Below are 17,233 nucleotides of genomic sequence, written 5' to 3'. Positions count from 1 at the left end.
TTATTTTATTAAAAAAAAGTCGTGCAAATCGTGGCCTTTGATATCCTTGTCGGCTCAATGCTGGCCCGTCCATCGTGTAGTCCATGGGCCCTATCGATTATGAACAGCGGACGAATCACGAGTGCCGCGTGCTAATCGTGTCATCCATGTGCAGGCTGTTCTCAGCCCGAACGTGGCGGCGATGTACGAGCTACACTTCGCCGTGCCCATGGCCAGCGCCGTCCTCTGCACGCTTAACACGCGGCACGACGCGGCCATGGTGTCCACCCTGCTGAAGCACTCCGATGCCAAGGTGTTCCTCGTTGAGTCGAGCCTTCTCGGAATCGGGAGAGACGCGCTGCATCGTCTCGCCGACCCTAGGTCCGGCGCCGCCAGCATTCCAGTCCTCGTAACCATCTCTGACGACACCGACTCCATCGACCCTGACGTCTGCGAAAATGAGTATGAGGCTCTCATCAAGAGTACCCCTTGGCATTTCGACATCCGCTGGCCGGCGAATGAGTTGGACCCCATCACGCTCAACTACACGTCTGGCACGACGTCGCGGCCCAAGGGTGTGCTCTACAACCACCGGGGCGTGTACCTGAACACCATCGCCACGGTCCTCGGTTACGACATCACTCCGATGCCGACGTACCTGTGGACTGTGCCCAACGGCTGGAGCCTGACGTGGGTTGTCGCCATGCAGGGTGGCACCAACATCTGTCTCCGCCACTTCACGACGAGGGTCATCTTCGACAGCATCGCACGACATGGAGGGACACACATGGGCGGTGCACCTACGGTTCTCAACATGACCGTTAATGCGCCCGCCGTAGATCGAAGGCCACCGTCGACCGAGACGGTGGTGCGTGTCATGACGGGCGGCGCGCCGCCACCGCCCCGCGTCCTGGCTGGAATGGAGGAGCTTGGTTTCGTGGTATATCATATATACGGCCTCACGGAGACGCACGGTGCAGCCACTGTGTGCACTTTGACGCCGGAGTGGGATGCGCTGCCGGTGGAGGAGCGCGCGCGGCTCAAGGCGCGACAGGGGTTCCATCACATAGCGATGGAGGATGCCGATGTCAAGGACCCAACCACCATGGAGAGTGTGCCGCACGACGGTAAGACAGTGGGCGAGGTGATGTTCCGTGGCAACACAGTCATGAGTGGGTACTACAAGGATGTTGATGCGACCAAAGAGTCCATGGCGGGAGGGTGGTTGCGCACAGGGGACCTTGCCATCCGGCACCCAGACGGGTACATCCAAGTCAAAGATAGGGCCAAGGACATCATCATATCGGGCGGCGAGAACATCAGCTCGATTGAGGTGGAGTCCATAATCTTTGGCCACCCGGCGGTGCTCGAGGCGGCGGTTGTGGCGAGGCCCGACGACCATTGGGGGGAGACACCATGTGCCTTCGTCAAGCTGAAGGATGGCACAAGTTCCACAGAAACAGAGATCATAGGCTTCTGTCGGGAGAAGCTGCCACACTACATGGTGCCCAAGATAGTGGTATTTGAGGATTTGCCCAAAGCTTCCACCGGGAAGACGCAGAAGTTTGTTCTTCGAGAGAAGGCCGGAGAAAACAGGCCGAAAACAGCAAAGGGCGTGTTTGGTTGCCCGCATCGAGCCCAACCAGTCCCGCGCGGAAAGGGAGAGGCCTGTTTGGTTGCCTGGTTTTTCTGTTGGGCCTGCATCGCACGCTTCTCAAAACAGCCCAGAGCCTGGCTCGCTGGAAACGCTCGGATCGGCAGTTTCTCGCGAGCCAGGCTGAGTGCGGCGCGAGGTCGCACGGGCGGGAGCGAGGCGAGGGCGAGGGGGGATGGCGGGAGATGAAATCTGGCGCGCCGTCCCGGCGCCAAATTAGCCTCACCCCCCTTTCACTCGCTCACCCATAGCCACTGCCCCCCTTTCTTTCCTACTGCCTCACCACCGGCGGCGGCTGCGATTTCAGATCTGCGCTATAGGCGGCGGCGGAAGAGGCGGCGGCGTTTGCGGCGGATCTGGTGCTCCCCTTGTTGTTGGCCACCATCTAGTCAACCTAGTCTGTGCCATGGCTCCCCCTACGCTGTCCTCGTCTCCGATGCCGCTAAGCAGCACCCCATCCCCCCTTTGTTAGCTCAGTGGTTAGGCCGTTAAGCTAGGTGTAGGATCGATTTTCCACTGAACGAACCGTCGATGTCGACTAGGGTATGGACGCACGGATGAACGGATGAGGCTGATAATCCAGGCAGCAGCACTGATTAGTGTGATTCAGGCATGGGTCATGTTCATGCACCAGAGAGCTGTTCGTCGTGCTGGGAGACCTTTGATCCGCTATGGTCCATTGTTTCCCCGGGAACAGGGGAAGGATCCAAAATCTGAACTACATCTACAACTGCAATGACAGTGAGGCTCTGTGGATGCTTAGAATGAAAAGAGCACCATTTGCCAGGCTTGTCGAGACCTTCAGGAGCAGGGGGCTGCTACAAGATAGCATCAACACCAGTGTCGAAGAGCAAGTGGCCATGTTCCTCCATGTTGTTGGCCATAACCAGAGGTTCAGGGTCATTCACGACACGTTCAGGAGATCAATGAAGACCATCTCTAGGTACTTCAAGCAAGTGCTTTATGCTATTGGGGAGCTTAGAGGAGAGATGACCAGGAGACCATCTGGTCAGACTCCACCCAAGATTCGCGGAAGCCCAAGATGGTATCCACACTTCAAGGTGAGCATTGACAATATACACTTTTCATGGCTTGATATGCTTGTATTGTTCAAGTTGAGCACTAACACAGGCTTGTGATGCCATTTTCAGGATTGCATTGGGGCAATAGATGGTACTCATGTCACTGCCAGAGTTCCTAGGTCACAGTCTGCAGCATACAGGGGGAGGAAGCACTACACAAGCCAGAATGTGCTTGCTGCTGTTGACTTTGATCTAAAGTTCACATATGTGATGGCTGGCTGGGAGGGGTCAACGCATGATGCTAACATTCTCACTGACAGCATGAGTCGACCTGATGGGATCAACATCCCCGACGGCAAGTTCTACCTTGGAGATGCTGGCTATGCATGTCGGCCGGGTATTCTTCCACCCTTCAGGAAAACAAGGTACCATCTCAACGAGTTCTCTGGTAGGAACTATCCTAGGACTGCACAGGAGCTGTTTAATCTCAGACACTCCAGCCTTAGAGTAACCGTTGAGAGGGCATTTGGAGCTCTGAAGAATAGGTTTAAGATCCTGGATCAGAAGCCATTCCACCCATACTCCACTCAGGTTAAGCTAGTTCTTGCTTGTTGCATTCTGCATAACTGGATCCTCTAGTGGGGCTTTGATGAACACGTGCCTGAGGAGGAAGATGTGGAGCCTGACGATGTTGTTAGCTCCGGCCATGGTGTGGAGGCATTTGACAATGATGCTTGGAAGAACAAAAGGTTGGAGTGGGCAGAGGCGATGTGGCTTAACAAAGGTCAGTGCAGGATTTGAAGAAGATGGAAGAAGAACAAGAAGCAGCAGCAGCAATAGCAGAAGCAGCAGCAGAAGCAGAAGCAAAAGCAGAAGAAGAGAGGAAGATGAAGATCTGGTAGCACCGATGAACTATCCCCTATTTAGCCAATGGCTCTTAATAATTTGAACTGTCATTTGATAGTAGTTAGGATGAACTGTCATTTGTTTAAGTAGATGGTGCCACATGTTCAGATTCTGTGTGGTAAGCTCACCACTACTTAGAAGTGGTGACAACACCTTATGCAGGTTGCAACCAAACACCATGTCATATGTGCGCCTAAGAGCATGTCTAACAGAGCCCTAAAAAACTCAACCTTCAAAATCAGTTTGAGGGCTGAGAAAATGTCGTTTTGAAGGCCGAAAATCCCTGGCGCAGATCAGTGCCCTCAAACCAACCCTCAAAATAGAATATTCTGTTTTGAGGGTTGGTTTGAATATTCTGTTTTGAGGGTTGGTTTGAGGGCATTGATCTGTGCCCCGGCCTTCAAACCCTCAAAACTGGACAACAACATAAATCACTTCAAATTTGCAAATGATCATCATCACAAACATGAAACAAACTTGCAAATCATCATCATGACATATTAAATCCCATGGACATCATAGCAAAATATACAACGTGCAAATGATCATCATCACATAGTCATCGGAGACATCATTTGCAAAACATAAAACATACGAACAACTTCAAGCACCGGTGAAGTTGTCCACACTTCCATCGCCTCCACCACTCATCGGAGACTCACCTCGGAGAGTAGACAACGCACCACCACCAGCACCATGCAGTAGCCTCTTCCTCTCGGCGATGTTCTCCTTGTACTCCTTCCACCACGCCAATTGCTCTTCATCCATGTCCTTTCTAGACATCATCATGTGCTCCTTCTCCTCGGCCATGAGCTCCTTCCATGCTTTTGCTTCCTTGAGCTTGATCATCCTCTCCTCCATGTCGGCCTTGCGCTTGGCATCTTCTCGCCTTGCTTCCAGTTGTGCAAGTTTCACCTCTTTCTTTCTCTCGGTGATAATAAGCTTTGCCTCCAATGCCTTCGCCGCCAATGCCTCCTTTGACTTGATCATTTGATCAAGCTTTTCCTTCAAGCTTGATGCCTCCGCTTCCATCTTCATCCTCTATTTTGCCTTCTTGTTTCCCCCGGGCTTGTCATGGTTTCTTCCTTCATCATCACTATCATCCATTTTGAGCATATCCGATTTTTTCGGTGCACTCTCTTGATCCCTCAATTTCCATTTGTCAAGATGTTGGAGCAATGCCCAACAATGCATGAATGGGAAGGATTTGCCCTTGGAACCGGCCATGTCCTTGTACCTCAAGTCGGCATATTTCTCCTAAGACATATCTGAAGGAAATATGCCCTAGAGGCAATAATAAAGTTATTATTTATTTCCTTATATCATGATAAATGTTTATTATTCATGCTAGAATTGTATTAATTGGAAACATAATACTTGTGTGAATACATAGACAAACAAAGTGTCACTAGTATGCCTCTACTTGACTAGCTCGTTGATCAAAGATGGTTATGTTTCCTAGCCATAGACATGAGTTGTCATTTGATTAACGGGATCACATCATTAGGAGAATGATGTGATTGACTTGACCCATTCCGTTAGCTTAGCACTCGATCGTTTAGTATGTTATTGTTGCTTTCTTCATGACTTATACATGTTCCTATGACTATGAGATTATGCAACTCCCGTTTACCGGCGGAACACTTTGTGTGCTACCAAACGTCACAACGTAACTGGGTGATTATAAAGGTGCTCTACAGGTGTCTCCAAAGGTACTTGTTGGGTTGGCGTATTTCGAGATTAGGATTTGTCACTCCGATTGTCGGAGAGGTATCTCTGGGCCCTCTCGGTAATGCACATCACTTAAGCCTTGCAAGCATTGCAACTAATGAGTTAGTTGTGGGATGATGTATTACGGAACGAGTAAAGAGACTTGCCAGTAACGAGATTGAACTAGGTATTGAGATATCGACGATCGAATCTCGGGCAAGTAACATACCGATGACAAAGGGAACAACGTATGTTGTTATGCGGTCTGACCGATAAAGATCTTTGTAGAATATGTGGGAGCCAATATGAGCATCCAGGTTCCGCTATTGGTTATTGACCGGAGACGTGTCTCGGTCATGTCTACATAGTTCTCGAACTCATAGGGTCCGCACGCTTAACGTTTCGATGACAGTTATATTATGAGTTTATATGTTTTGATGTACCGAAGGTTGTTCGGAGTCCCGGATGTGATCACGGACATGACGAGGAGTCTCGAAATGGTCGAGACATGAAGATTGATATATTGGATGACTATATTCGGACACCGGAATGGTTCCGGGGGTTATCAGATATATACCGGAGTACCGGGGGGGTTACCGGAACCCCCCCGGAGGCTATTGGGCCTCATGGGCCCAATTGGTGGAAGAGGAGAGGCGGCCAAGGGGCAGCCGCGCGCCCCTCCCCCCCAAGTCCGAATTGGACAAGGAGGGGGGCGGCGCCCCCCCCCCTTTCCTTTCCCCCTCTCTCCTTCCCTCTCCTCTCCTAGTCCAACAAGGAAGGGAGGTGGGAGTAGGACTCCTCCTGGCGTGCCTCCTCCTGGCCGGCCACGCCTTCCCCCTTTGCTCCTTTATATACGGGGGCAGGGGGGCACCCTAGACACAACAATTGATCGTTTGATCTTTTAGCCGTGTGCGGTGCCCCCCTCCACCATAGTCCACCTCGATAATAATGTAGCGGTGCTTAGGCGAAGCCCTGCGTCGGTAGAACATCATCATCGTCACCACGCCGTCGTGCTGACGAAACTCTCCCTCAACACTCGGCTGGATCGGAGTTCGAGGGACGTCATCGGGCTGAACGTGTGCTGAACTCGGAGGTGCCGTGCGTTCGGTACTTGATCGGTCGGATCGTGAAGACGTACGACTACATCAACCGCGTTGTGCTAACGCTTCCGCTTTCGGTCTACGAGGGTACGTGGACAACACTCTCCCCTCTCGTTGCTATGCATCACCATGATCTTGCGTGTGCGTAGGAATTTTTTTTGAAATTACTACGTTCCCCAACAATATCATCATTGGAAGCATATGAAAATCACAACCAAGCATAACCAACAAGTAAATAAAGCATGAACCAACAAGTAAATAATGTTGGAAATAAGCCCTAGAGGCAATAATAAATTGGTTATTATTATATTTCCTTGTTCACGATAATCGTTTATTATCCATGCTAGAATTGTATTGATAGGAAACTCAGATACATGTGTGGATACATAGACAACACCATGTCCCTAGTAAGCCTCTAGTTGACTAGCTCGTTGATCAATGGATGGTTACGGTTTCCTGACCATGGACATTGGATGTCGTTGATAACGGGATCACATCATTAGGAGAATGATGTGATGGACGAGACCCAATCCTAAGCCTAGCACAAGATCGTGTAGTTCGTTTGCTAAGAGCTTTTCTAATGTCAAGTATCATTTCCTTAGACCATGAGATTGTGCAACTCCCGGATACCGTAGGAATGCTTTGGGTGTACCAAACGTCACAACGTAACTGGGTGGCTATAAAGGTGCACTACAGGTATTTCCGAAAGTGTCTGTTGGGTTGTCACGAATCGAGACTGGGATTTGTCACTCCGTGTAAACGGAGAGGTATCTCTGGGCCCACTCGGTAGGACATCATCATAATGTGCACAATGTGACCAAGGAGTTGATCATGGGATGATGTGTTACGGAACGAGTAAAGAGACTTGCCGGTAACGAGATTGAACAAGGTATCGGGATACCGACGATCGAATCTCGGGCAAGTAACATACCGATTGACAAAGGGAATTGTATACGGGATTGATTGAATCCCCGACATCGTGGTTCATCCGATGAGATCATCGTGGAACATGTGGGAGCCAACATGGGTATCCAGATCCCGCTGTTGGTTATTGGCCGGAGAACGTCTCGGTCATGTCTGCATGGTTCCCGAACCCGTAGGGTCTACACACTTAAGGTTCGGTGACGCTAGGGTTATAGAGATATTAGTATGCGGTAACCCGAAAGTTGTTCGGAGTCCTGGATGAGATCCCGGACGTCACGAGGAGTTCCGGAATGGTCCGGAGGTAAAGATTTATATATGGGAAGTCTTATTTTGGTCGCCGGAAAAGTTTCGCGCATTATCGGTATTGTACCGGGAGTGCCGAAAGGGGTCCGGGGGTCCACCAAGGGGGTCCACCAGCCCCGGGGGGCCACATGGGCTGTAGGGGTGTGCGCCTTGGCCTATATGGGCCAAGGGCACCAGCCCCAAGAGGCCCATGCGCCAAGAGATAAGGGAAAGGGAGAGTCCTAAAGGGGGAAGGCACCTCCGAGGTGCCTTGGGGAGGATGGACTCCTCCCTGGCCGCACCCTTCCTTGGAGGAAGGGCCAAGGCTGCGCCCCTCTCTCCCTTGGCCCTATATATAGTGGGGGGGAGGGAGGGCAGCAATACCTAAGCCCTGGCGCCTCCCTCTCCCTCCCGTGACACATCTCCCTCCTCCCGCAGCGCTTGGCGAAGCCCTGTTGGAATCCCGCTACTTCCACCACCACGCCGTCGTGCTGCTGGATCTCCATCAACCTCTCCTCCCCCCTTGCTGGATCAAGAAGGAGGAGACGTCGCTGCTCCGTACGTGTGTTGAACGCGGAGGTGCCGTCCATTCGGCGCTAGGATCATCGGTGATTTGGATCACGACGAGTACGACTCCATCAACCTCGTTCTCTTGAACGCTTCCGCTCGCGATCTACAAGGGTATGTAGATGCACTCCTTCCCTCTCGTTGCTAGTAAACTCCATAGATTGATCTTGGTGATGCGTAGAAAATTTTGAATTTCTGCTACATTCCCCTACAAATAAAGCATGATATTTGTACTCACATAATCACTCTCAACACAGCCACTTGGGGGTTGATCCCTCACTTGATCCATAGCCGCACTCCAACGAGCACAAGCGGGTTTCATCAACTCCCACTGGCCTTGAAGCGATCGGTAAGAACGAGCTCTCAATGTGGCAGTCTTGGGTTTCAGCTTGCAATACTTGTCCTCAATGCGTTGCCAATAACGTTTCCCGGTTTGATCGGTGCCGGTGACCGCATGCAAGCCCACTTGCGACCAAGCCTTGACCAAGAGGACATCCTCAACCTCCGTGTAGTTCACCGTGCGAATTGGCCTTCGAGCACCACCTCCCGCTTCAAACATTTCCTCTCCGATCTCGGTGACATCTTCATCTTATTCGTCCTCCTCACCCGCCTCCTCCTCCTCACCGGCCTCCCCCTCCTCAACCGTCGGCTCCTCAACATGGAAGTCGAAGGAAGCAAGTGGAGGAGACGTGATGTTCACCTCCGCGTCGTCGAGCAATGCCCTATATGACACGGTTGGTGCGGACATTTCATCGAACACGTTGGTGGCGGTGGCGGTACCGCTTGTTCTGCCCCCCTCTTGCGGCTTGCGAGCTGCTTCTCCTTGCGCTTGGTAGCAGCCGCGGTGGAGGTTGCCGGCTTGCCGGGCTTCGCCGGTTTCGCCGCCTCCCCCGCCGGTTTTGCCGGCTTCGCCGCGGGGGCGGGCACGGGAGGCTTGCTCGGCACGAGGTGGGTGCCCGCCCGCCTCCATTTTTGGCTGACATGGGTGGCCGCCACCATCTCCGCCACGACGGCGTCGGTCGAGGTGGCCGGTGGCGGGAGGCGCGGGGCGGGGGCGGGGGCGGGGGCGGGGGCGGGCACGGGCGCTGCAGGGCCGGGGGCGGGTGCGGGCACGGGGGCGGCGGAGGGGGTCACCGGGGCCTGGCCGGGCTCCATGGCCGGCGGCGGGGACGAGCACGGGCGGCGGCGGCGTGGAAGGCGCGGGGCGGCGGGGAGAGAAGTTGGGAAATTTCCCTCCCGCGCGCGTGGTTGACCGAGTGAGGGTTCGGCCTGGAAAATTGGCCCAAACCCTCACTAGTGCAGGTTGGACTCGAAGTTGACGGTTCGGCCTGGATTTTTTTTGAGGGTTTAGGGATTTGAGGGTGCTGATCTGCGCCTTTTTTCTGCTCAACAGTCAAACTAGCAGTTATTTTGAGGGTTTGACCAGTTTGAGGGCTCTGTTAGACATGCTCTAATGCAATGCGGGCAACCAAACGCCGGGTCGAAAGTGGTTGTCTCATGCAACTAGGGGCATGCAGGCAACCAAACTATTTGCATATGGGTTTTTTTTGGCCTGCATCCCCTCAAACCGGCTCAATAGAGCCAGGCTCGCCGGGCCAGGCTGGATCGGCAATGTAACCAAACACGCCCAAATTGTAGCATTTGTTTGTGTGGATGGAATATTGTCGTATTTTTTCACATCTTGTTGTGTCCTCGTGTAATATTGTGGCATCTTGGCTAAGAAATTTGTTCATGAACCTTTCTGGGCCGCTTGATGTTTGGACTCTTTGTAAAGCCCGCACACACAATGTTTTTTGGACAAATCCAAAATGGAAAAAAGGGCGTGCTACGCGTCTGCCGCTGATCTATTTAAAAGATCAGCCGGTTTGTGAGCCGTTAGATCTGGCGTCTGGCGTCATCGAGTGGCTGACCGGCACCCTCGACATTGCAACAAAGATATTGTTGCAGAACCTTTTGCAACATATGTCTTGTTGCAGAAACTTTTGCAACAAAGGTCATGTTTTTTTTGCGGGGGTAAAGGGAGTTTTATTGCATAATGACAGAGTTACAGTCTTGAGGCCACAAATCCTCAATACACGGTGGTACTGAGCCCAACCACACAGCAGTAGTTCGCTCCGTGCGGCTATAATGGGCCAGACGATCGGCAACTCTATTCTGAGAACGGGTAATCTTCAAAGGAAAAAACTCCCTAGTACCTAACAAATCCTTGATCTCCAGCACAAGGTGGCCATAAGCTGATTTACAAAGAGCATTATTGGAAAGACTGGACAAAGCCTCCAAGGAGTCCGACTGCACCACCACCGGGAGGTCCGAGTGTTGTATAGCTAACGCCATACCTTGCATCAACGCACGTAATTCCGTCTCCAGCGAGTTGTTGCAGTGGAAAATAAAACGATAAGCTGCGAAGAGAATTGTACCATCAGGGTTCCTTAGAACCATACCAGCTGCCGCAGTACCGTCATCTTGTTGGAAGGATCCATCCACCGAAAGTGCCACCATCCCCACTGCAGGCGCCGGCCATGGAGTTGTGAGGGGCCGATCAACACTCACGTTGGGTGTAGCCTCTAGGATAGGCATCTTGCCTTTTATGATCTCATCAGTTGAGTATCTTCCAGCCAGTTTGATCGACTTGTAGTAACTGTCCAAGTATTCAACATTGGCGAGGACTGACGTACTATCATCCCATGCACCAAATCATTGCGCATCTGCCAAATCCTCCACGCCAACATAATTAGCATATCCCTGACATCAGCAGTGCACTTGCTCAACAAGGACAGAAACCATTCCTTTCCAGAATCAAGGAGCATATCATCAGTTGGTAATGGCCACCGACGACGCATGTTCACCTAGAGGATTCTTGCATGCGTACATGCAACCAGCGCATGGTACGTGCTCTCTTCCTCAACACCACAAAGAGCACGTGTCGATCGCGTTGATAAGTGCCTAAGCTGTTTGCACTTTTGTGTAGCTAGTGTACCTGTAACAACCCTCCAAGTGGTAATCTTCATTTTTTGTGGTACATCAGACTTCCAGACGAGGTTCCACAAAGAGCACTCCCCGTCCGGATTAGTACTGGATGAACCGTTGGCGAAGACAGAGTTGTGTGCCTGGGTTGCAAGTCTGTACGCACTCTTTACCGAAAATAGACCGCTTTTTTCCAGGAACCAGGACAGAAAATCACCGCGCTGCCGGGGAGAAGTTCTGATCTTCAGAATATGCACCACATCCATAGGCCAGAAAAACTCATTCAGGCTGTCTACTCGCCAAGCCCCGTTATCATCCAAGAAATCCGACACTCGGTTTAGTCTGCAATTCTCTTTAGGAGTAATTGGTCGGAACGAGACAGGTCTCGGGATCCAAGGATCCCTCCAGGTACGTACCGACGCACCATCTCCCACACGCCAAATTGTCCCTTTCTTAACCAGCTCAAGCCCGTATAAAATTCCCTTCCACACCTCCGAACCACTATTTGGGAAAATAGTGTCCAATACCTGGCCATGTGCATAATACTTAGCCTTTAACAATCTTCAGCACAAACTCTCGGGGGAATCCAGAAGCCTCCACGCTTGTTTGGCTAACAGGGCTTGATTAAACGATCTCATGTCGCGGAAGCCCATACCCCCCATGGACTTAGGAAGCCTCAACTTATCCCAACTCATCCATGCCATCTTCCTTTTTCCCTTCTCAACACCCCACCAGTATTGGCGAATCATACGTGTAAGTTCGTCACAAACCGATGCTGGAAGCTTGAACACGCTCATCACATAAGTAGGAATGGCCTGGGCAACGGCCTTGATGAGAATCTCTTTATTGCCCGAGGACATATATTGCTCACTCCAATCCACAAGCCTCTTCCGCAACCGATCTTGAGTAGTTTCAAATCTAACTTTGTGCATTCTTCCTTCAGGGACTGGCAAGCCCAAGTATTTAGGTTCAAAAACCTCGTGAGTAATCTCCAACACATTCTTTACCTCCTGTATAACATTAGGCTGGCAATGATTCGAAAAGAGGATAGAACACTTCGACGGATTGATTAGTTGTCCCGTCGCCGATGCATACGTGTTCAACAAACCTTTTACCAAAGTTGCCTGCTGCTCTGTCGCATGGAAGAACAGGAGAGAGTCGTCCGCAAACAGAAGATGAGAAATCTCTGGAGCACTTCTGCTGATTTTGACCCCCTGAAGATCATCCTCCCTTGTAGCCTTCTTTATGAGAGAAGAAAGAGCATCAGCTACAAAAAGGAAGAGAAAGGGGGATAGCGGATCACCTTGGCGGAGCCCCCTGGATGGGGTGAACGCCTCCAATAACTTGCCATTAAATTTTACCGAATATTTCACCGAAGACACACATGCCATCACACGAGAAATCCAGATCTGAGAAAAGCCCCATTTAGCTAAAGCCTTCTCCAAAAACTCCCAATCCACCCGATCATAGGCCTTGGATAGATCAAGCTTATAGGCACATAAGGCGGGAGAATTGTTTTTTGCTACCTGGATATGATGAATACACTCAAAGGCAATGATGGAGTTGTCAGATATGAGCCTCCCTGGAATAAAAGCGCTTTGATTTTCCGAAATGAGTCCAGCCAGGAGAGGTCGTAGTCTGTTGACCATGCATTTAGAAACAACCTTATACACCATGTTACACAGGCTAATCGGTCTGAAGTCCTTTAATTCCTTTGGATGGGGAACTTTTGGAATCAGTACGATCGCCGTGTCATTAACTCCATCTGGCATACTGCCAGTGATGAAGAAGTCCTGCACCGCCGCCACAATATCCACCTTCAAAGTCGCCCAGTTCCGCTGGTAAAATCTTGCCGGGAAACCATCACACCCCGGGGCCTTTAACGGGCCGATTTGAAAGAGGGCATCCGAAATTTCTGTTTCTGTATACGGTTTACAAAGTGACTCGTTCATCTCATCCGTAACCTTGGGAGCGATACACTCAAGGACTCTTTTGTAAAAATCTCCTTGAAATAGGAGTTCGTCATCCGCTCCATGTCTGTTGGGACGCTGCACCAAGTATCATCAGTTTTCTGTAGCCGCTGAATCAGGTTCCGACAAGCTCTCCAAACTGCTCGACGGTGTAAATATTTTGTGTTGCGCTCACCCTCCTTCAGCCAGGCTATACGGGAACACTGTAGCCACAGCATCTCCTCCCTATAGAGTAGTTCGTCTAGCTGGTTCATTTTTGACCGAGCACTGTCAGCCCCAGACAGTTGTAGTTCAGCCAGCTGAGAACGAAGCGACTTGATATCTTTTATGACATTACCAAAGTGTGTTTTACTCCACTGTTTCAAATCCTTCATCATCTCCTTCAACGAGTTTGCCACCGAATCGAGGTTGCCGATCGGACGGTGCTCATTCCAACTCCTAGCAACCATGTCCGGCAGTGTGGGATCCCGTTCCCACATGATTTCATAGCGCATCAGTGTCGCCCTACGGCGCTTCTCCTGTACCCCTTCCATCTGGACCAAGAGGGGGCTGTGGTCAGAGCACGACGTTGCGAGGTGGAGTACCCTCGCCGCCGGGAACAAGTCATGCCAAGCTTCGTCCACACATGCCCGGTCCAAACGAACTTGGACGTTTCGGTCTAGAGCTTGGCCATTATTGTATGTAAAAGGAATGCCGCAGAAACCGAGATCCTCCAGTTCACACACCTGCAGACAATCCCTGAACGACGCCATTTGTGATTCAGAACGCATGGATCGGGACAAGTGCTCATGCTGCCATAGGGCTTCATTGTAGTCACCACAAACCATCCACGGTTCCGTAGATATAGCCCGAAGCCTGCATAGATGATCCCACATACGATATCTGTTCTCCACTCTCGGTTCACCATAGACAAAGGTACACCTCCAAGTCAAACCGGTGCCCCCCCTCTACGATCCTCAGATCAATATATCTATTGCATGAATCCAAAATTGTTACAGCCAACGACTCATCCCAGAATAGGGCTAAGCCTCCACTCCTTCCATCACTATCAACACCATGGAAACCTTTGAGGCCAAGCCTCCAACATAACTTCTCAATCCTCGAGGATACTTGTCTAGTCTCGCAAAGGAAGACTAGCTTGGGGTTATTGGCTTTTGAGAGGGCCAACACCTCCCGAACTGTCCGGCGGTCCCCCCCGACAGTTCCATGATAGGGCATTCATTGCGTCCGGCGGTCCTCCTCTAGGGAGGCCGCCGATGTATCATTGGTGTCGTTATCCTTGACGAGTTTTGCACGCTTGGAACTTGACGTGCTACTCGTCGGCGAGCCCGCTGTTCCCATATCTGTCCCACTACCATTGGTAATGGCAAGGAGCGGCTTCAGAGCACTGGATTTCCTGTTTATCTCAATTGTTTCATCCTCCATATTGAGCCTCTTCCTAGCATCACGGTCCACCTCCATCCTAGCCACATGGCCCTTTAAAGGACTTGTGGCTGTATCTCTACTCTCCGGGTCTTGGTCTTGCTTAGATGATCTTGGGGTACCTATCGGGCTACTCGGCCTCCCCTGACGACGGGGAGCAGCCGGATTGCTATTGTTCAGATCAGACCTGTAGCTGTTCGGGCCATCAGCATACAGCCATTCCCCGTACTTGAGCTTCTTTGCATCATGAGTTCCCAGACTACACTCCTTATAATCATGACCGATCAGACCGCACGCCTTGCAAAAACGAGCCAATTTCTCGTAGCGCACCAAATATACCTGGCGCTCCTTGGCTCGGACTATGCTCACAAACTTCGTAAGGGGCTTTTGGATATCATGATTTACCCTCACCCTTATGTAATCCCCACGAGTGTTCCCGTTCAAACGCATCTCCATGATTTCCCCTGCACCCTTCAACAATTTCTCTACAATGTTTTCTTTGCAAAAGGGGTCGGGCAGCTTGTGAATCTGTAGCCAGATTGGCATATGATCGAACACGACTTCCTCAGCCCTACTGAACCCATCATACGGACATAGTAGTACTGCCATGTTACGGAAGATCCATGGCCCTTGCGCCATGATGCATTCCCAATCACCCAAACAGGATGCTTGAACCACAAATCTATTAGGACCAACCGGTCTGAATCTCACCAGTTGCGCAGGGTTCCATGCGGCCCTCATGTCCTTGTAGAAGGCAGATGGAGAGAAGCTCTTCTCGGTATGCACCCTTGCGAGGGAAAGCCACCGAATACTTTCCTTGATCAACGGATCATCCTCATCAATTTCCACATCATTGAACTCTTCCTCATTGAGATCTAGCTGGTCGAAGAAATCTTCCAGATTAGGGTTAGCGGCTGCCGAGGCGCCGCCGCTCGTGGACGAGATGGCGTCCTCAGGGGAGGCCATCGTAGCGCAGACACCGGAACCCGCTCGACGGATGCCAGCGGGTACGTGGATGGCTGGAGTAAGGACTCGGGGCGATTGGATCGCCGCCGAGGAGAAAAACCCTAGTCGCAGGAGCCTAGGGGAAAAAAACTTGCCGAGTGTCCTCTCCTTCGCAACAAAGGTCATGTTGCAGAAACCTTGTAAGTTTTTTGTGCAATAAAGGTTTTTTTTAGAAAAGGAGGATGACCCCCGGCCTCTGCATCTGGAAGATGCATACGGCCACTTTATTAATTATTCTCGAGGACCGTACAAAGTATTACAACAATGTGCCTGAATCCACCATCTTGGCAACATATGCCGCTACTCCTATCCAATATGATGAAGGGGTGCTAGCTGGGCCACTACCCAAACCACTCACCTAAGCCTAACATCAAAAGCCGGAAGCCGAAACTCATTCGGAAGCCCCAGCCGAGCCACATACCGGGTCTAGGGCACAATCCGGTCAGACGCACTCATGTGTCGTCGCCGCCATCTTCCACAGGTCTTCAGATTATATTGAGGCTTCTACCTTGTCTGGCCACTCTGCCATCGACGTCACCATGACGCCAGATAGCAACCTCCTCCTGCGCGAGTCCATCTCCGCGCATCGGACGTCGAGTCTCCACAGCGCCATGCCATCGATCTCCGCCGCCATCAATGTGTGAGATGAAGCACCGCTCCACCATCCCTCCAGCCAGCACTTGCTCCAAAACAATGCCCCCAGAAGGGAAAGCGATAAAACGCCATCATCATCCGATCCGGAAGACCCAGATCTGAGGTTTCCCCCTGAGCACCCCAAGCCTGATGGCGCAGACTGCCGACGATGCCGACCATCGGCAGTAGCTCCACCAGACGAGCGTCGCCTACGTCGCCGCAGCCTCCAGGATGAAGCTGACCAGAATGCATGTGTCGACGCCGAACCGCCACCACTTCCACCGCCGCTTGAGCAGCCCCCGAGCAACGCCTTCAGGAAGGAGCACGCCACCGTGGTGTCGTCGTTGCTTGGAACAGGGGGGGTCTGAGGTTTTCACCTGAGCTCCTGGGAGGGGTAGAAGGAAGGAGGTCCTCTCCGAAGCCTCCAACAAGGGAAGCAACACCCAAAGGCAGTGCCATCGGAGTGGCCGCCACGCCGGCCAAGAGATTCCCCCGGAACCCTTCCATCCACCGGATCTGCAAGGCCAGCACCCATGAACGGCGGCCGAAGCCACCAAGGGTCGGAACCGATACAGATAGGAGTAGATCGGGGTCGAAGACGAACTGCACCATGGCCACCAACATCCAGCGAAGAACCGTCGCCGCAGCCGAAGCCCACCACCTCCTCGCCATCCACATGGCCAGGGAAGTGGCCCACCTGTCCACGCCGGCGCCGCCCGCCGAAGCTACGCCGCGTGCCACCAGCCAGGGCCGCCGCCATGGATCCGAGGCTCCCCACGAGGGGCGCGCCCGACCAGCGCGAGCGCCAGATCCCGCCGCCGCCGGCCGCCAGCGGGGTTTGCCCGCCGACGATCGCCCACGACGAGCGCCAGATCCCGCCGACGAGCGCCGCCAGCACGCAGCCCGCCTCGTGCAGCCCTCCACGCCAGCCACCGTGGCAGCCCAGCGTCGCCGCGTCCCGCACAATGCCGCGTTCCGGCCAGGGTAGATCGCCCCACGGCGAGCCCGCCTCGCGAGAAGGAGAGAACGCCCCGCCGCCGCCCATGCCGGGCGGGCTTCGCCCGCCGGCACGCCCTGGCGGCGGCGAGGGGAGGG

At 52.3% G+C, this 17,233-nt stretch overlaps 1 protein-coding gene across 1 annotated transcript; it reads left to right on the top strand.

The window, feature by feature from the left end:
- Positions 1–166: 166 nt before the first annotated feature.
- LOC123097116 (isovalerate--CoA ligase AAE2-like) lies at positions 167–3,683 on the top strand. Its single transcript, XM_044518873.1, has 2 exons — positions 167–1,601; positions 3,670–3,683. Exons 1-2 carry the CDS (start codon positions 182–184, stop codon positions 3,681–3,683), a joined length of 1,434 nt encoding a protein of 477 aa, XP_044374808.1. The 5' UTR covers positions 167–181.
- The last annotated feature ends 13,550 nt before the right edge of the window (positions 3,684–17,233 follow it).

Source organism: Triticum aestivum, chromosome 4D (genome assembly GCF_018294505.1).
Source record: "Triticum aestivum cultivar Chinese Spring chromosome 4D, IWGSC CS RefSeq v2.1, whole genome shotgun sequence".
NCBI classification, from domain to species: Eukaryota; Viridiplantae; Streptophyta; class Magnoliopsida; order Poales; family Poaceae; genus Triticum; species Triticum aestivum.
Note: the sequence above shows the minus strand (reverse complement) of the source record. Positions and strands in the feature narration are given on the sequence as shown.